Source organism: Syngnathus acus, chromosome 16, assembly GCF_901709675.1.
Source record: "Syngnathus acus chromosome 16, fSynAcu1.2, whole genome shotgun sequence".
NCBI classification, from domain to species: domain Eukaryota; kingdom Metazoa; phylum Chordata; class Actinopteri; order Syngnathiformes; family Syngnathidae; genus Syngnathus; species Syngnathus acus.
This window is the reverse complement of record NC_051101.1, coordinates 13,764,179-13,777,024: the sequence shown is the minus strand read 5'-3', so window position 1 is coordinate 13,777,024 and position 12,846 is coordinate 13,764,179. Positions and strand designations below refer to the sequence as shown.

At 44.6% G+C, this 12,846-nt stretch overlaps 1 protein-coding gene and 1 long non-coding RNA gene across 4 annotated transcripts in view; one reads left to right on the top strand and one right to left on the bottom strand.

Annotated features, from left to right (window-relative positions):
* Window positions 1-1,790: 1,790 nt before the first annotated feature.
* LOC119135448 overlaps window positions 1,791-12,846 on the bottom strand; it is a 105,765-nt gene continuing 94,709 nt past the window's right edge. For both annotated transcript variants that reach the window (XR_005100560.1, XR_005100561.1), the window contains exons 2-3: window positions 7,068-7,156; window positions 1,791-1,851 (exon numbers count right to left, since the gene is read on the bottom strand). This is a non-coding gene — a long non-coding RNA (uncharacterized LOC119135448). The remainder of the gene's footprint in view (window positions 1,852-7,067; window positions 7,157-12,846) is intronic.
* LOC119135432 (basic helix-loop-helix transcription factor scleraxis-like) lies at window positions 3,029-10,926 on the top strand. Of its 2 annotated transcripts, XM_037272998.1 has the most exons (4): window positions 3,030-3,158; window positions 3,278-3,915; window positions 3,983-4,199; window positions 10,290-10,926. In XM_037272998.1, the coding sequence occupies exons 2-4, from the start codon at window positions 3,539-3,541 to the stop codon at window positions 10,326-10,328; spliced, it is 633 nt and encodes a 210-aa protein (XP_037128893.1). In that variant the 5' UTR covers window positions 3,030-3,158; window positions 3,278-3,538; the 3' UTR covers window positions 10,329-10,926. The 2 variants fall into 2 exon arrangements, with proteins under 2 accessions (XP_037128892.1, XP_037128893.1); XM_037272997.1 differs by having other exon boundaries at window positions 3,029-3,915.

The window sequence follows — 12,846 nt, the reverse complement described above, 5'->3', positions numbered from 1 at the left end:
CATAACAAGTCCAGAGTCTTCTTCTCCCCCTTCCTGTCCGGCTGCTGTCACTGTCAGACTAAAAATGATTGTCCAAGGAGCGCGATATATTGCTCACTTCCTTGGAGACCCTTTCACGCAGCAGACGCCTGCTCTGCGGTACCGCGTCGGGTCCAGACCTGCTTCCCAGTTCCGACAGGTCCCATGACAGAAGGGCTGAGACTGCGGGGGTGATACTTGCGCGTGTGTGTGTGTGTGTGTGTTGGTGGGTGTTTTTCATCAGACTAATGAATAATACGTCTGAGCTGCAAGAAGAGTATCAAGCGAGAGGAGGAGAAAGAGAGAGAGAGAAAGCTAATGACTCTCAGATGGTCTTCTACTACTGTGCAGCTGCTGCAGCTCCAACTTTGAAAGGGGAACACTACGAGATTTATAAACTAGGATTATTATTTTAGGGATATAATCATAAGGCAAGAGTGCTCATGCATGAAAATACCTTATGATTTGCTGTGCTCATTTAGTCTGAGATGATCAAATGAGCCCAGAATTTTTCTTTTTTTTTTCGTATTGCTTGTTATTTTGTAGCATTCATTCAGATGTGACATTGCTGAAAGAGTTCAACGTGCCCTATTTAGGTTGGGCGCAACTTTGGTGCCAGTGCAAGCTCGATTGGGGCTGGGCTGCCTTCGCTCATCTGGGTGTGCCTGCCTGCCCTGCCCTGCCCTGCCCTGCCCTGCCCTGGACGCACTTGCTAATTTGGTGACACAAAGTAGTCTGGGCTTGCTTAGCATCATCATTTTTGTGAGGCTTTGTGAATTTGATAGATGTGCTACGCCTTACTGGGCATTTCGGCTTCACTCACCAGTGCATCTGCTAATTTATGGGGGGGGAAAAATATAGTTGGTTTTTCTTGTCTTGATTAATCGCATAAGGTCTGTGATTAATCACGATTAATTAATTCCTCCCCCCCAAATTAAACATGGCGTTGAATAGGATGAATTTCAAGAATCCCAAGCGCCATTTGTTAGTCATTGATTCATCAATAAGCAACAGGTACCCATGCTATACGATCATTTAAAAGACTATCTCTACAATTTGCCCAAATTTTAAATAATTCCGTGCACACCCCCCCTTCAGGCAATTGAACTGGGGTCAAGCTGTCATGTCATTTTATGCAAATGTACCAATTACTACGCTGTAAATCAAATAATTTCTTTTTCCTACATTCTTTGGTAAAATGCTGCCACGTGTGGTTGTGAAAAGCCCCTGTTATGTTATGTTTTCTGGCCTGCAGGCATCAATTCAGGCAGAATTGGATACTGTGTGAGATCAGAGCCACACATGGGAGATGCAAATCAGAGGAAGTCAGGATGGACCACAGCGACTCCAGCACATCTCGCACTATTTTATTGCCCTCAGCCGCTCAGTACTGTGAAATACACTGTCTAGGTTTTGAACGCTGGATTTGTTCCATGAGTAGAAAAGCCATAGTAGGCACCGCTACTAAGAATGACCGAATCACTCTTTTTTTTCCCCTCATCATTCTACATCAGTATAAAATCCTGAAATTTGAGATCACATTTTGGTATTTGCAAAAGGGCGCCTTCTTCACAACAACCCTGTGCAAAACATTTGAATACGGAATCTTATCAATGGGGAAAAAAAAAAGATTACGAATAGAGGTGCATGATGGTATTATTCGCAGTCATCACCTGGATTGCCAAGCAGTACAAAAGGGGCCAAATCTGAAAAATTAAATTGAAATAATTGGGAAAAACAATTGCAGGAGTAGCGTCGTTCCCCAAAGTCAGCTGGGAATAAGCCATGAGTTGTACAGTCATGCTTGATAAAATCCCAAAGTCTTTCAGTAGGCTAGGACAAGAAAGAGGCAATCGTTTGCAGTGATCATCAAGACGTAAAAATGTCCAACAAGACACCGATTCATTTAAATAAATGCTAACGCTATGTATAAAAAATATTTGTCTCTTCTGCATGATTTAGAGAGCCTGCATATATATATATACATAGACAGAGCGAGAAGTCTTCTCATATCACGGCTTTTACTAGCCATTGCTGGATAATTATCCAGTTCCCGGCTTCAGCCACAAGCCCCGACCGACCGACCGACGGATGGATGGCCGGCATCCAGTTCTGTGGCTGCTGCTGGCCGCCAAGCCTGCTGCTGTCCAGAGACATAAACAACATCGAGTGGAGTGCCGAGGGAGGAAAAGATGATACAGGGAAAGGCAAACTCTGGGCTTGTCAATAAAGTGCATAGGCAACATTTTTTAATAAACAAGCTCCACTTCTGGATATTGCTTTGGAGTGTCGTTAGCAAGCGTGGAAAAACTGCACAGGGTCTTTAAAGCCGACTTGACACTGAACGCTTCGAATTGATCTCGAACAATCTTTTGCCAACTGCAGTGGTACACTACTTCAAAGTTGCCATGCTGTCTCTTAATCGGTTGATAGCATCCAATTTCAAAGACTCAAGCAAACCTTGGGGCTACCTTGGTAGATGGATGGGTGGCTGGCTGGATACAGATGGAAGGCAGGTAGGCAGAGCAAGCAAAGGTAGCATCAAGGTTCCAAGGAAATCAACAATCCAGTGAAGGTAACTCTGTATGGGTGACTTTTCCCCAGTCCAGTATTGGTCAGCTTTCTAATGATTTCTGAATGGTTTCGTACGGGCTTTTCAAGAGCTGTGTGACCACCAGGTCCTTCAAACAATTCAGTGATTTTGCAGGTGTGACTTATGAGGTTAAAGGTGACTGGCAGCCATCTTGGCTCTAAGGTACTTCATATATATATATATATATATATATATATACACACAGTATATACGCACATACATATGTCTCTCTATATAGTCAATGGGCAGCAAAAGCAATGCAGCTCGTGGGTGGAATCCCCCCTTGAGCCTCTGGTGTGCCGCCAAAATAAACCCCTGCCTATGGTTTGCCTCTTGCCTCCGATCTCTCTGGCCTACTTGTGGACGGACGGCAGCAGAGGGACCCGTCCGTGCCTCTCGGAAGGAGGAGCAGGGGAGTCTTTTGGCCCTCCCACCGGCTATAAACCCCGAGGCAGACGGAAACACTCAGACAGCAGGCACACGTGGAGCACAGCGGCAAAGAGAAAGACAGAGCGAGCGAGAGAGAAACAAACTGCTGCCACGGGCGGTGAGTCATTTTTCTACTTGGGACCCAAGCCACCAAATTGACTTCAAGGTCACTCGAAGCAAATCAACAACGCACGAGTGGAGACTTGAGTGTGCCATTGTCACTCCACTTTCTTCCAGAGGATTTAAGTCAATGACTAAAATGATTCTTGGGATGTGAAGAGAAGAAGCAAAGAGGATCCTGGAAGCTGCAGCCGGCCACCTGTTGCACTTTTAGCATCCATCGCTCGCCAGACACGCACGCACGCACGCCGCTGTTGCAAGTTAGAAAAGCAAATCATCTGGCCCATTATTTTGTAGCCAATTAAGTGTCTACAGAAAAAAAAAAAAAAGAGTCTCCAGGGACCGAGTGGCGAGGCGGCGGCGGCGGCGGCATTCAAGATGACCTTCGCCATGCTGCGCACGGCCTCTCCCGCAGGCCGCTTCTTGTACGGCGACATCGCTCTCCTCTCCGATGACGACGACGACAGCTCGGGCTCGGGCTCGGAGGAGCGCTCGGGCAATTCTGCGACCTATCGCCTGTCGTCGTCCGCCGCCTTTCACATCAAGATGAGCAGGAAGCGAAAGCTGTGCATGGGAGCGGCCGGCACAGCGGCGGTGGAAGCCGTCCTGGGGAGGTTGGGCCCTCCGGGCTCGTCTCCCCCCACCGAAATCCGTCAGAGGACGGCGGCCAACGCTCGCGAGCGGGATCGAACCAATTCGGTCAACACGGCCTTCACGGCGCTCCGCACGCTCATCCCCACCGAACCCGCCGACAGGTACGCCGACCTCTTTGCCTTGCATTTGATGATTTGATCAACGATTGCCGTTTGATCGAATGACCAGGAAACTGTCAAAGATCGAGACGCTTCGCTTGGCCAGCAGCTACATCAGTCATCTGGGGAACGTTTTGCTCCTGGGCGAGGGGCTTCACGACGGACAGCCCTGCCACGCTCCGTCGCCGCCGTTCTTCCACGTCAACTCCTCCCCCGGCCGAGGATCCGACCAATCGGGCCAGCCCAAGCACATCTGCACGTTCTGCCTCAGCAACCAGAGAAAAATGGTGAGCTGACAAAGAAAGAAATAATGTAGCATCTACGCAAAATGAGCCTTTTTGAAAGGCACCGACGTCAAACGTACGGTCACGACGTTTAAGGTCATTGGCCGTTTCAAGCTGATGTGAGATCAATAACGGAGCCTATAAACCGTGGTGCTTTCCAGAACCACCGCACAAACCTTCAATTGAAAATAATGGAAGAAAAAAAAGCAGATCAACACAAAGTTTCTATCGGAAACAAAATGCATTTCTTTTTTTTGTTTGGTCATTTAAAGGTGGCGCAGCATCTAATTGCTTAGCTTATGCAGACTTCAATTCAGGAAGAAGACAAAAAGAAAGAAAATATCCAAACAATTGACAACGTTGATAGAAACGCGGCCAGATAGAGAAGAGTGTGACTTGGCCAGGCCAAATATTGAGTCCATTTGTACAGTGCTGGTGTGGTGATCTCCAGTCCAGTCCAGTCCAGTCCAGTGCAGTCCTTGATCATTGAGCAGAATTTATGAGTAAAAAGTTGCCATCTGGCAGAGTCCCCCCCCCCCCTTTGCCTAGCAGTGTGTGAAAGGCAATACTCTCCTTACTGTCTAAAGGCAGACAACACACACACACACACACCTCAATGTCAGTCCTCCCTCCACCAGTTCAACTCATTTGGAGAACAGTAGCCTTCCTAACACCAGTCAAAGGGATACTTTTCATAAGCAAAAACGTTTTGGGATCTGCATTTTCATTGCCGTTACTTTGAATTTTTGTTTTCAAATATTTGAGTTGTCACCATCCGTTGCTGTCAGCCCAAAGCATTTTTTTTTTTTAAAAATCAATTGATAGTTAAGAATGGTGTTGCGTAAAACATTGCTTGCCCTCCAACCTTGCGCTTTCTTTTCATTTGCACGTGCCTACTTGCTCCCCTCCCTCCCTCCTTCCTTCCCTCCCTCCGTTTCATTTGTCTGGTTGAGGTCAGTAGGAGCTGGGTAATACTATCTGCTGCTGTCAACTGGCTGCTGCTGCTGATGCATGATGAACGTGGAACTGCATGCTGGGTAGAAAACCTTTTGGAGACTCGTGTGTCTCCCGAGCGTCGGCCTCAGCTACGTTTTTCTGTTTCCTATTAGCGTTTTTGTATGCTTAACGTGCACTTTGTGTGTGTGTGCATGCAAGCAGGCAGGCAGGCAGGCAGGCAGGCAGGGCACACGCAAAAAAAAAATGGTATGGTGGCTTTGTGAATGTCAAGATAATTACTGACAATATGGGCAGAGGTTATTTTTTGATGGCCATTTATTGGTGAGTTAGTTCATTGGCAGGATGAATCAAAAACTATGATCACTAGACGTGTATTTGAGTTCAATTTTGATCTATAGTAAAGATTGAGATTTGTTTTTTACATTTGCAGTTCGATTGGGGGCAGTAAATAACGGCGGTTGTCGTGAAAAAGGAAAAAAAGAGATTTCAGGTCGCTTGGGTAGCTTTCTGCATTAGCGCCACCTATGGACATTGAGTGGAACACTATCTTATAATTTGATCATCATTTGAGGATCAATATTTGGAAGATGAATGAATGAATGAATGGAGGAGGAGGCTCTATGCTTTGACTGCAAATGAACCGTAATGTAAATGTTGTCATGTATGTTGTCACAAGAAAGACATGATATAAATCCAAGCAATTATTATTATTACGACTACAAGTGATGCATGTGTGTGATTGAGCCCAGAACATGGGGAAAGTGAATGATCTCTTTCTGTGGGTTTGTGCGTCAGGCCTGTCATTTCAGTGAATCACGGTGACTGACTATTGTTGATGATGACACGCAACATGTACCGCCACTGAAATTTAGAGGCAAGCTTGTACGGCACGCACACACTCACACACACACACTTGCTCGCCGAGTCTGGAAGTCATTGGTGGTGCAGAGCAAAGCAACAAATGAGCTAATTGTTCTGAAAATGATTTATCCCGCGCTCAAGAGTGTTTAATTCAGCTGCTGCTATTAGAAACACATTGACGTTAAGCTTTGATGGTGACGTTAAAGAAGGCTGGAAAGAGCTCTGTTAAAAATAAAAAAAGAAACTCCCTCCCCGCTCACACCCTTACACACACACATAGAGGGCAGTGGGCACGGTGCGGTGCGGCACGCAACACACTTGATCAAAAGCATGTCATTCCAAGTCTCCTGGTTTTTCTTCCAGAGCAGAGCCAGACGGCGGGCGGCAGTTCACTGCAGCTTTGGAGACATTCTATATGATTACTCGCTTAAGGAGGCCTGCATCGCGACGGCCCTTTCAACACGTTCTAACTAATGGCGTGCAGGAAGTTGTGGAAACAGACATAGAGAGAGAGAGAAAACAACGGAGAGAAATTGCCACGGACTCGGTGGGATAATCAGCCTGCCATTTGTCCTACACTTTGAGTTTTTTTTTCTTTTACTTTGCTTCTTTATGGAGCATGCACGGACAGACAGCACTTTTAGAACACACTAATGATTGTGGTTTACACTCATTTGGTTATTAGTCCGTTTTGGCTGGAAAAAAGCATGACATCATGTGAAAGTGGACATTTCAAGGTCATAGATGAAAAGTCAATTACCCTCATTTGCTGGAATTTTGGAGTGATGCTAATGAGGTGCATCCAAGGTGGCTAATATAGGAGGGGCCTGTATTTTCACATCCAGTCTTGCCCACCACTGGCAAATGTGTGTGCGTGCCTTGATCCGCGCGTGTGACTGGGTGCCGTCATGCATGCTGGACCTGCCTGGATGTTCTCAGCTGCAGCAGATGGAAGCAGTTAAAGGCCAATTGAACAGAAACAGATGAAGTCGGGTCATATAACTAACAAAATCGATGAGTAAAATTATCATCACTTTTTTTTTTTTACCTCACCTCCAAACAACAGCGGCACACCGGTTAGCACGTCCGTCCGTCCGCCTCACAGCGCAGTTGTTGTGGGTTCAATTCTGGCTTTGGCCTTCCTGTGTGTGGAGAGATGATACGAGTCATATGATAGCGACGATGGCATGTGAATTCATAAATAATGACATCACATAAAAGCGTGGTGGATGAAAGGTGTTTTTCCGAAGCCATGAGGACGCACGCTTCTTTGCAAAGCGTAGAGTGTGAAATGCATGTCAAACGGCAAACTGAGCTTTGCTCTGTTCACTTTTGATGTCGACTTTTGTGCGCTATTTGAACAGGAGCGCCTAATCTGCTGTCAATCGGATGAACGTTTATGGAGGCAATTACAGTGTGTGAGACACCCCAGGTGCTATTTTCTTTTTTTTTTTCTCTCTTTTCTGTACTATCCCCCGCTCTCAGAACTAAAAGGCATATGAGCAGTTTTTCTGTCATGCTTGAATACCAATCTCCATATATGATTTAGAGAGAAATGACATTTTCCAAGTTTCCTCTCTTTTTGCCGCCAGGAGCTAAATGAGATGTTTGCATTTGAAAGGATGGCTTAACACAGGGAAATAGAGCCAGAGCATGGAAAATCCACAAAAAAAGCCGAGGGCCCTGCTTGAGTTTCACAGAAAAAAACAATATCCACCTTCAATGGATAAATAAATGTTTTCTGTCGTCACGGTAAGTTCTTTCATGGTGATCGAACAATAATACGGGCTAATATCATCATATTGTATCTCAAGTAAACATCATCAGGTCATCATATTAGCGTGGGTGGAACAAATGGCTCCAATGGGAAGCTTGGTGAGAGAGAGAGAGAGAGATGAATGTCGTGTGACTTTGTCCGGAATGAGTCTCCGAGAGATTGTTTTGACTGCCCAGTCAGCCTTAAAGTTCTCCTCCCTCCCCCTGTTTTGACGGAGCAATTCGCACCTCCCCACTCGCAGCTGTGGCACCCACGAGTGAGTGGAAGTGATGGCGCTCAAAAGTCAATTGCACAAATTGGAGCGTACCATCCGCGTGCCAACTTTCCCACTCGCTGCCCATAATGTTGTCATTTTAATTGACGCTTGAAGTAATTCAGTCCAGCTAGCAACTTATTTGGTCATTTAAATGGATGTTAAATGGAGCCACACGCACCTCACTCACCATGACGCAGTGAATTTCTCCAAGCCAATCAGTGAAGACATATTTCCATGCTGGCTCGATAGAATATGCAGACGTGTCAGTTATCTTTCAATACAGCATAAAAAAATGTTGGCTGTGATTTTTTCTTTCCATTTTTTTAAGGTTCATTCATGTGATTAATTAAAAAGTACTGCATTAAACTGTAGTGATAGTGTTGCTTAAAAAAATGCAATAGTAGTTGATCATGAAAACTGCTACTTTAAAGTTAACCAACTCTGTGCAATTGGTTTTCTATTAATTTGAGTGAGTGAGTGAGTGAGTGAGTGAGTGAGTGAGTGAGTGAGTGAGTGAGTGAGTGAGTGAGTGAGTGAGTGAGTCTGCTCCATTTATATCATATGAAAAATCAACTTTACCAATGAATGAGGATTTAAAATACCGCACCAAATTAATTTGGAATTGTAGCAATTGTCCTAAAACATACAACGATCGGTATTAATAAAAAAAAAAAAAAAGTTGACCCAGCAAACATATTTGTGCTTAACGAAATACAATTGTATTTTTGAGTGCAGCAATTTCAAATAATATTGCCTTAGGCAACAACGACAAATGAATGTTCCTTGTAATATAATGAAAGCCTCTCCTGGTTCACTTGGCAAATATTATTATTACGTATTATGCGGATTCATGTACACTAAATGATTGTGCAAATTGTCAATTTGAGTGTGTACTAGATATCAACTAAGCAGTCTCACCGTGAGTTTGTGCATTGAGCCACCTGAATGAAAGAAAGATTTCTTCTAAATCACCTTAGTGAGTGGGAGCACAAATTCCAGCCTGAATCCAATCATCTCACCCCCTCATTCTGGCCCGATATCTAACATTCACCCACCGTCCAAGACGTCGTCCAAGACGACACCTCCACCTTTTGTAGAGTCTAGAAGGAAATGGGGAACAGGTGTTGCTTGGGCTGATGAGTGGGAAGCCAGGAGATTGGCTCAAAGCCAGTCAGGAGAAGCTTTGCTGACGACTAAAAGCTCTTTTTCATCTTTCACGTCACCTGAGAGAGAGCTAGAGAGAGGATAGTTGTAACCTCTGACCCCGCCGCCGCTACTACTACTTGAGTGCACTTGGAGCCTAATTAAATGAGGTTTCTCCGGATACCATTTCATATCTTTTGTGGGCTGTGAGTTAATCTAGGAAACATCAGGCCTGAAAAAAGAAAAAAAAACAATAAACCAAGCAGGGATGATGTGTTGCGTATCACTCAGTAGTCCGTTTACCGAAATCCCCCGAGCCTTACTTTTTGGTTTAATAGTAGCCGAGGAGGGAGGGAGGGAGGGAAAAAGTGATGTTATTTTCCTGGCCAGATAGAGAAGCAGTCCAGCCAGCCAGCCAGCCAGCCAGCCAGCCAGCCAGCCAGCCAGCCAGCCAGCCAGCCAGCCAGCCAGCAGCCAGCCAGCCAGCCAGCCAGCCAGCCAGCCAGCCAGCAGCCAGCCAGCCAGCCAGCCAGCCAGCCCACAGCCAGCAAATCAAGAGTGCGCTGCTCTGATACCACAGATAAATACTTTGCTGTCAAATGCCAGCTCGTGATGTCACACATTCAATTCGACTGCTACCCATTTTCAAGAGTTAATTCTGCGCTCAAAAGTAGAGACAGATAACATTTCTACCTTTGAATTTCAACCAACATTAGAACTTTTTCACTTTTATTTCTTGACAGCCAACCAGTGGTGGCGTTCTTTATTTGTGAAGATTACAATTTGTTATCCTCATGTAAGCATAGAAATGTTGAAATGATCTTTGCAAGTCATAAATCATTTGACGTAGATAGCCACATCAAATTTCAAATGACGCGAAACTCATATTTTTTTTTGCCCATATTTTCTTCCTTGATATTGAATTCCATTGTGTCTGAGATGGGGTGCATTTGAAAATACTTGAATTTTCTAGTATTTGAGCTTAAGAAATGGGAGATAAGAAGGTCCGCAAAAGTGCATGCGTGATTCCATTTTTTGGTTTTGTTTTATTTGATTGACGTGCACGTTGATCTGAGAGTTGTTTTCTCTTCTCTTGCAGAACAAAGACAGAGACAGAAAGACGGCCATCCGAAGTTAACAACCCAATCAAGAAAAGGTCATTTATTGTTTTTCAATGCAGTAACTTGAGGACTTTTTTTTTTTTTCAAGTACTGCAGCACAAATTTTACAGCGTGTTTGTCTAACTTTTCGCGCTTAAGGAACTTTTGGGGTGTTTTCACTTTGGGGAAAAACAATTTTTTTTTCTTTTTTCCCCCAAACCCTCTTTGACGTGCATATAAAAGCCATGAAGAGCCTTTCATTGTGGGACTTTATTAGGTTATTTGCAAAGAGCAAAGAGCCCGCCTGACCGCCCGCCCGCCCTTAAGAGCCCTTGGCACATGATCACAAAAACACACAAATCCATGAAAGACAAATTTGTATCCATCAAAAGCTGTGTAAACTGTAATATAAATGTATATTTATGTGACATAACATTCTATATGAAACAATGTTATTTAACAAGCATATCAATTTCTTGAAAACGAATTAAGAGTGGCTTGCACAAAATATTGCCTTTTGTTGATGGCATGACATGCTGGAACTCTTTTTGTTGTTTTTTTTCCTTTCTGAGAATATATTTTGGTGTTGTGCTGGAAAAATAACTCCATGGTCAATAAATTGTTTTGTATCCACGAGCACATTGATATTTTGTTGCCGCAAAACTCTTGTCAAGTTGCAATGTTCGTATCTCGTGGAGAAATGAACAGAGCGATCAATATTCATTCAAAAAGAAGAGAGGGGAAGAAAAAAGTATGGAGCTAGCCTTTTTTTTTTTTTTTTTTTTCCAGCTCGCTCCAGTCGCATCCACGTAAATTCTACTTGCAATTCTCCGCTTCCTGGCCTTGTGCTTGTGTCTCTTCTTTCCTTTTCCCTTTTCTGCTCTTTGGGGGCAGGAAGATCAGAGCTGAGGGAGACACAAGGATGGATACAGGATGAGACAGACGGAGGAGCACAGAGGAATGTGAAAAGGGGGGATGAATGGATGAGGTGGAATTGAATCTGCAGGTATAGCTTCTTGGACAGACATCTGCCTGTGTCCCTTTGCTGTCCTCTTCTTTACCTCTCCACATGCTCTTTCTCTCTCCGCCTCCTCTTTGCCTCTTCCTTCCTTTTCCCCGGAGAGCCACTGGCTTGGTGCTGATGACTTTCCAGGGTGTGGAGCCTCACAACACTTGTTACCTTGTTTTCTTTCTATCTGTCTGTCTGTCTATCTGTCTGTCTGTCTGTCTGTCCATCCATCTATCTATCTATCCATCTATCTATCTAATTGAATTGAATTATGTATATATTTACATAATGATGTTTTGGCTGAATGGCATCGGAGCGCTATTATTTGTTGGAGGCCCAAAGCCTTGTTGGCACCCCGCGGGCGAGCGAGCGACGAGCCATCCAATGTGGACTGAGCGTGAGTATGCGTGAAAGACAGCCCTGATGTCTAGTGCGTACTAATGACTCCTGGTTCAGTTGGTCTGACAGTCTGATCTCTCTAACAGGCCGCCCGGTCGGCCGTCTGTCTGTCTGTCTGTCTGGGCAGCGGAAGGGGGAGCAGTTCCTCCCTCCCACACATAGACCAGACCAGACCAGATCAGATTCCCCCTACGCCTACACACACATAGACATGCACGCAGATGAAAGTTTGCACGCTGATGACAAATAAGTGGACACATGCGTGAATGTGCCGTCATACACGCTTAACAGGATCTGCCATATAGCTTAGCTGGCTAATGATCTCTGATTTTTACATTGATGAAAACAGATCAGCTGTTGCGTCTTTCAGTGGGCGCTTTTGGAGCAAGGTGAGCCAACCGGGGGTGGACCCTTGGCGGCGGGCAGGCAGGCGGGCGGGCGGCTCAGCAATAAAATGTTCTCTGAAGAAGATGCCCTCATGGAAATCTGGCCGCTGAGGAAGTCAAAGAGATGCTGCTGCTGCTGCTGCTGCTGCTGCTGCTGCTGCTGCTGCTAAGTTCATCTGAACAATATTCCAAATATTGGATGGAAAAAGTGCCACCAATCCAAATGATCACATGTTAAACCGATACATTGAATCTATAATGCACCATTGAGAGCTTTAGGTCCTTTTTCTTTTTTTCTCCAACTATCATCTGACACTCATGGAACTTGTCTTTGGAAAAGCCTGTCAATGTACTGAAGCCAGACAGGCAATAAACATAAATGGTAATTGTTCCAGCACACAAATTGGAATGTCTAAATAGATTTGTTCTGGTATAAACTATCCGGGATTTCAAATCCTAGCTAATGTTTGCAGTGTTGCATGCTTGTGCTCAGCCCTAGATTGCTGTTTCAAAAGAAAATGGGAACAAATGGAAATCCACAATCTATAGAATAAGGATGTTGTATTTGGAAGCTCAAAGTGTATTTAAAATGGATTTAACCAATGGTAGAGAATGAGCGCTTTTCAAATGTATATGAAGGAAGAAAAAAACCCATCTGACCCCGATTCTGAATTCAAAGGATGGAAAATCACCATGGCAAGAATGAAATCAAATTGACAATGAAGACAGCGGAGGAGTAAGAAGTCATTTTTGTCGAGTAAG

What these genes read in the sequence shown, in the direction of transcription:
- LOC119135432 (XM_037272997.1), top strand. Translation starts at nt 3,539, where the DNA reads ATGACCTTCGCCATGCTGCGCACGGCCTCTCCCGCAGGCCGCTTCTTG. An exon ending in CCCACCGAACCCGCCGACAG is followed by an intron (nt 3,916 to 3,982) that starts GTACGCCGACCT and finishes TCGAATGACCAG; the next exon opens with GAAACTGTCAAAGATCGAGA. An exon ending in TCAGCAACCAGAGAAAAATG is followed by an intron (nt 4,200 to 10,289) that starts GTGAGCTGACAA and finishes CTTCTCTTGCAG; the next exon opens with AACAAAGACAGAGACAGAAA.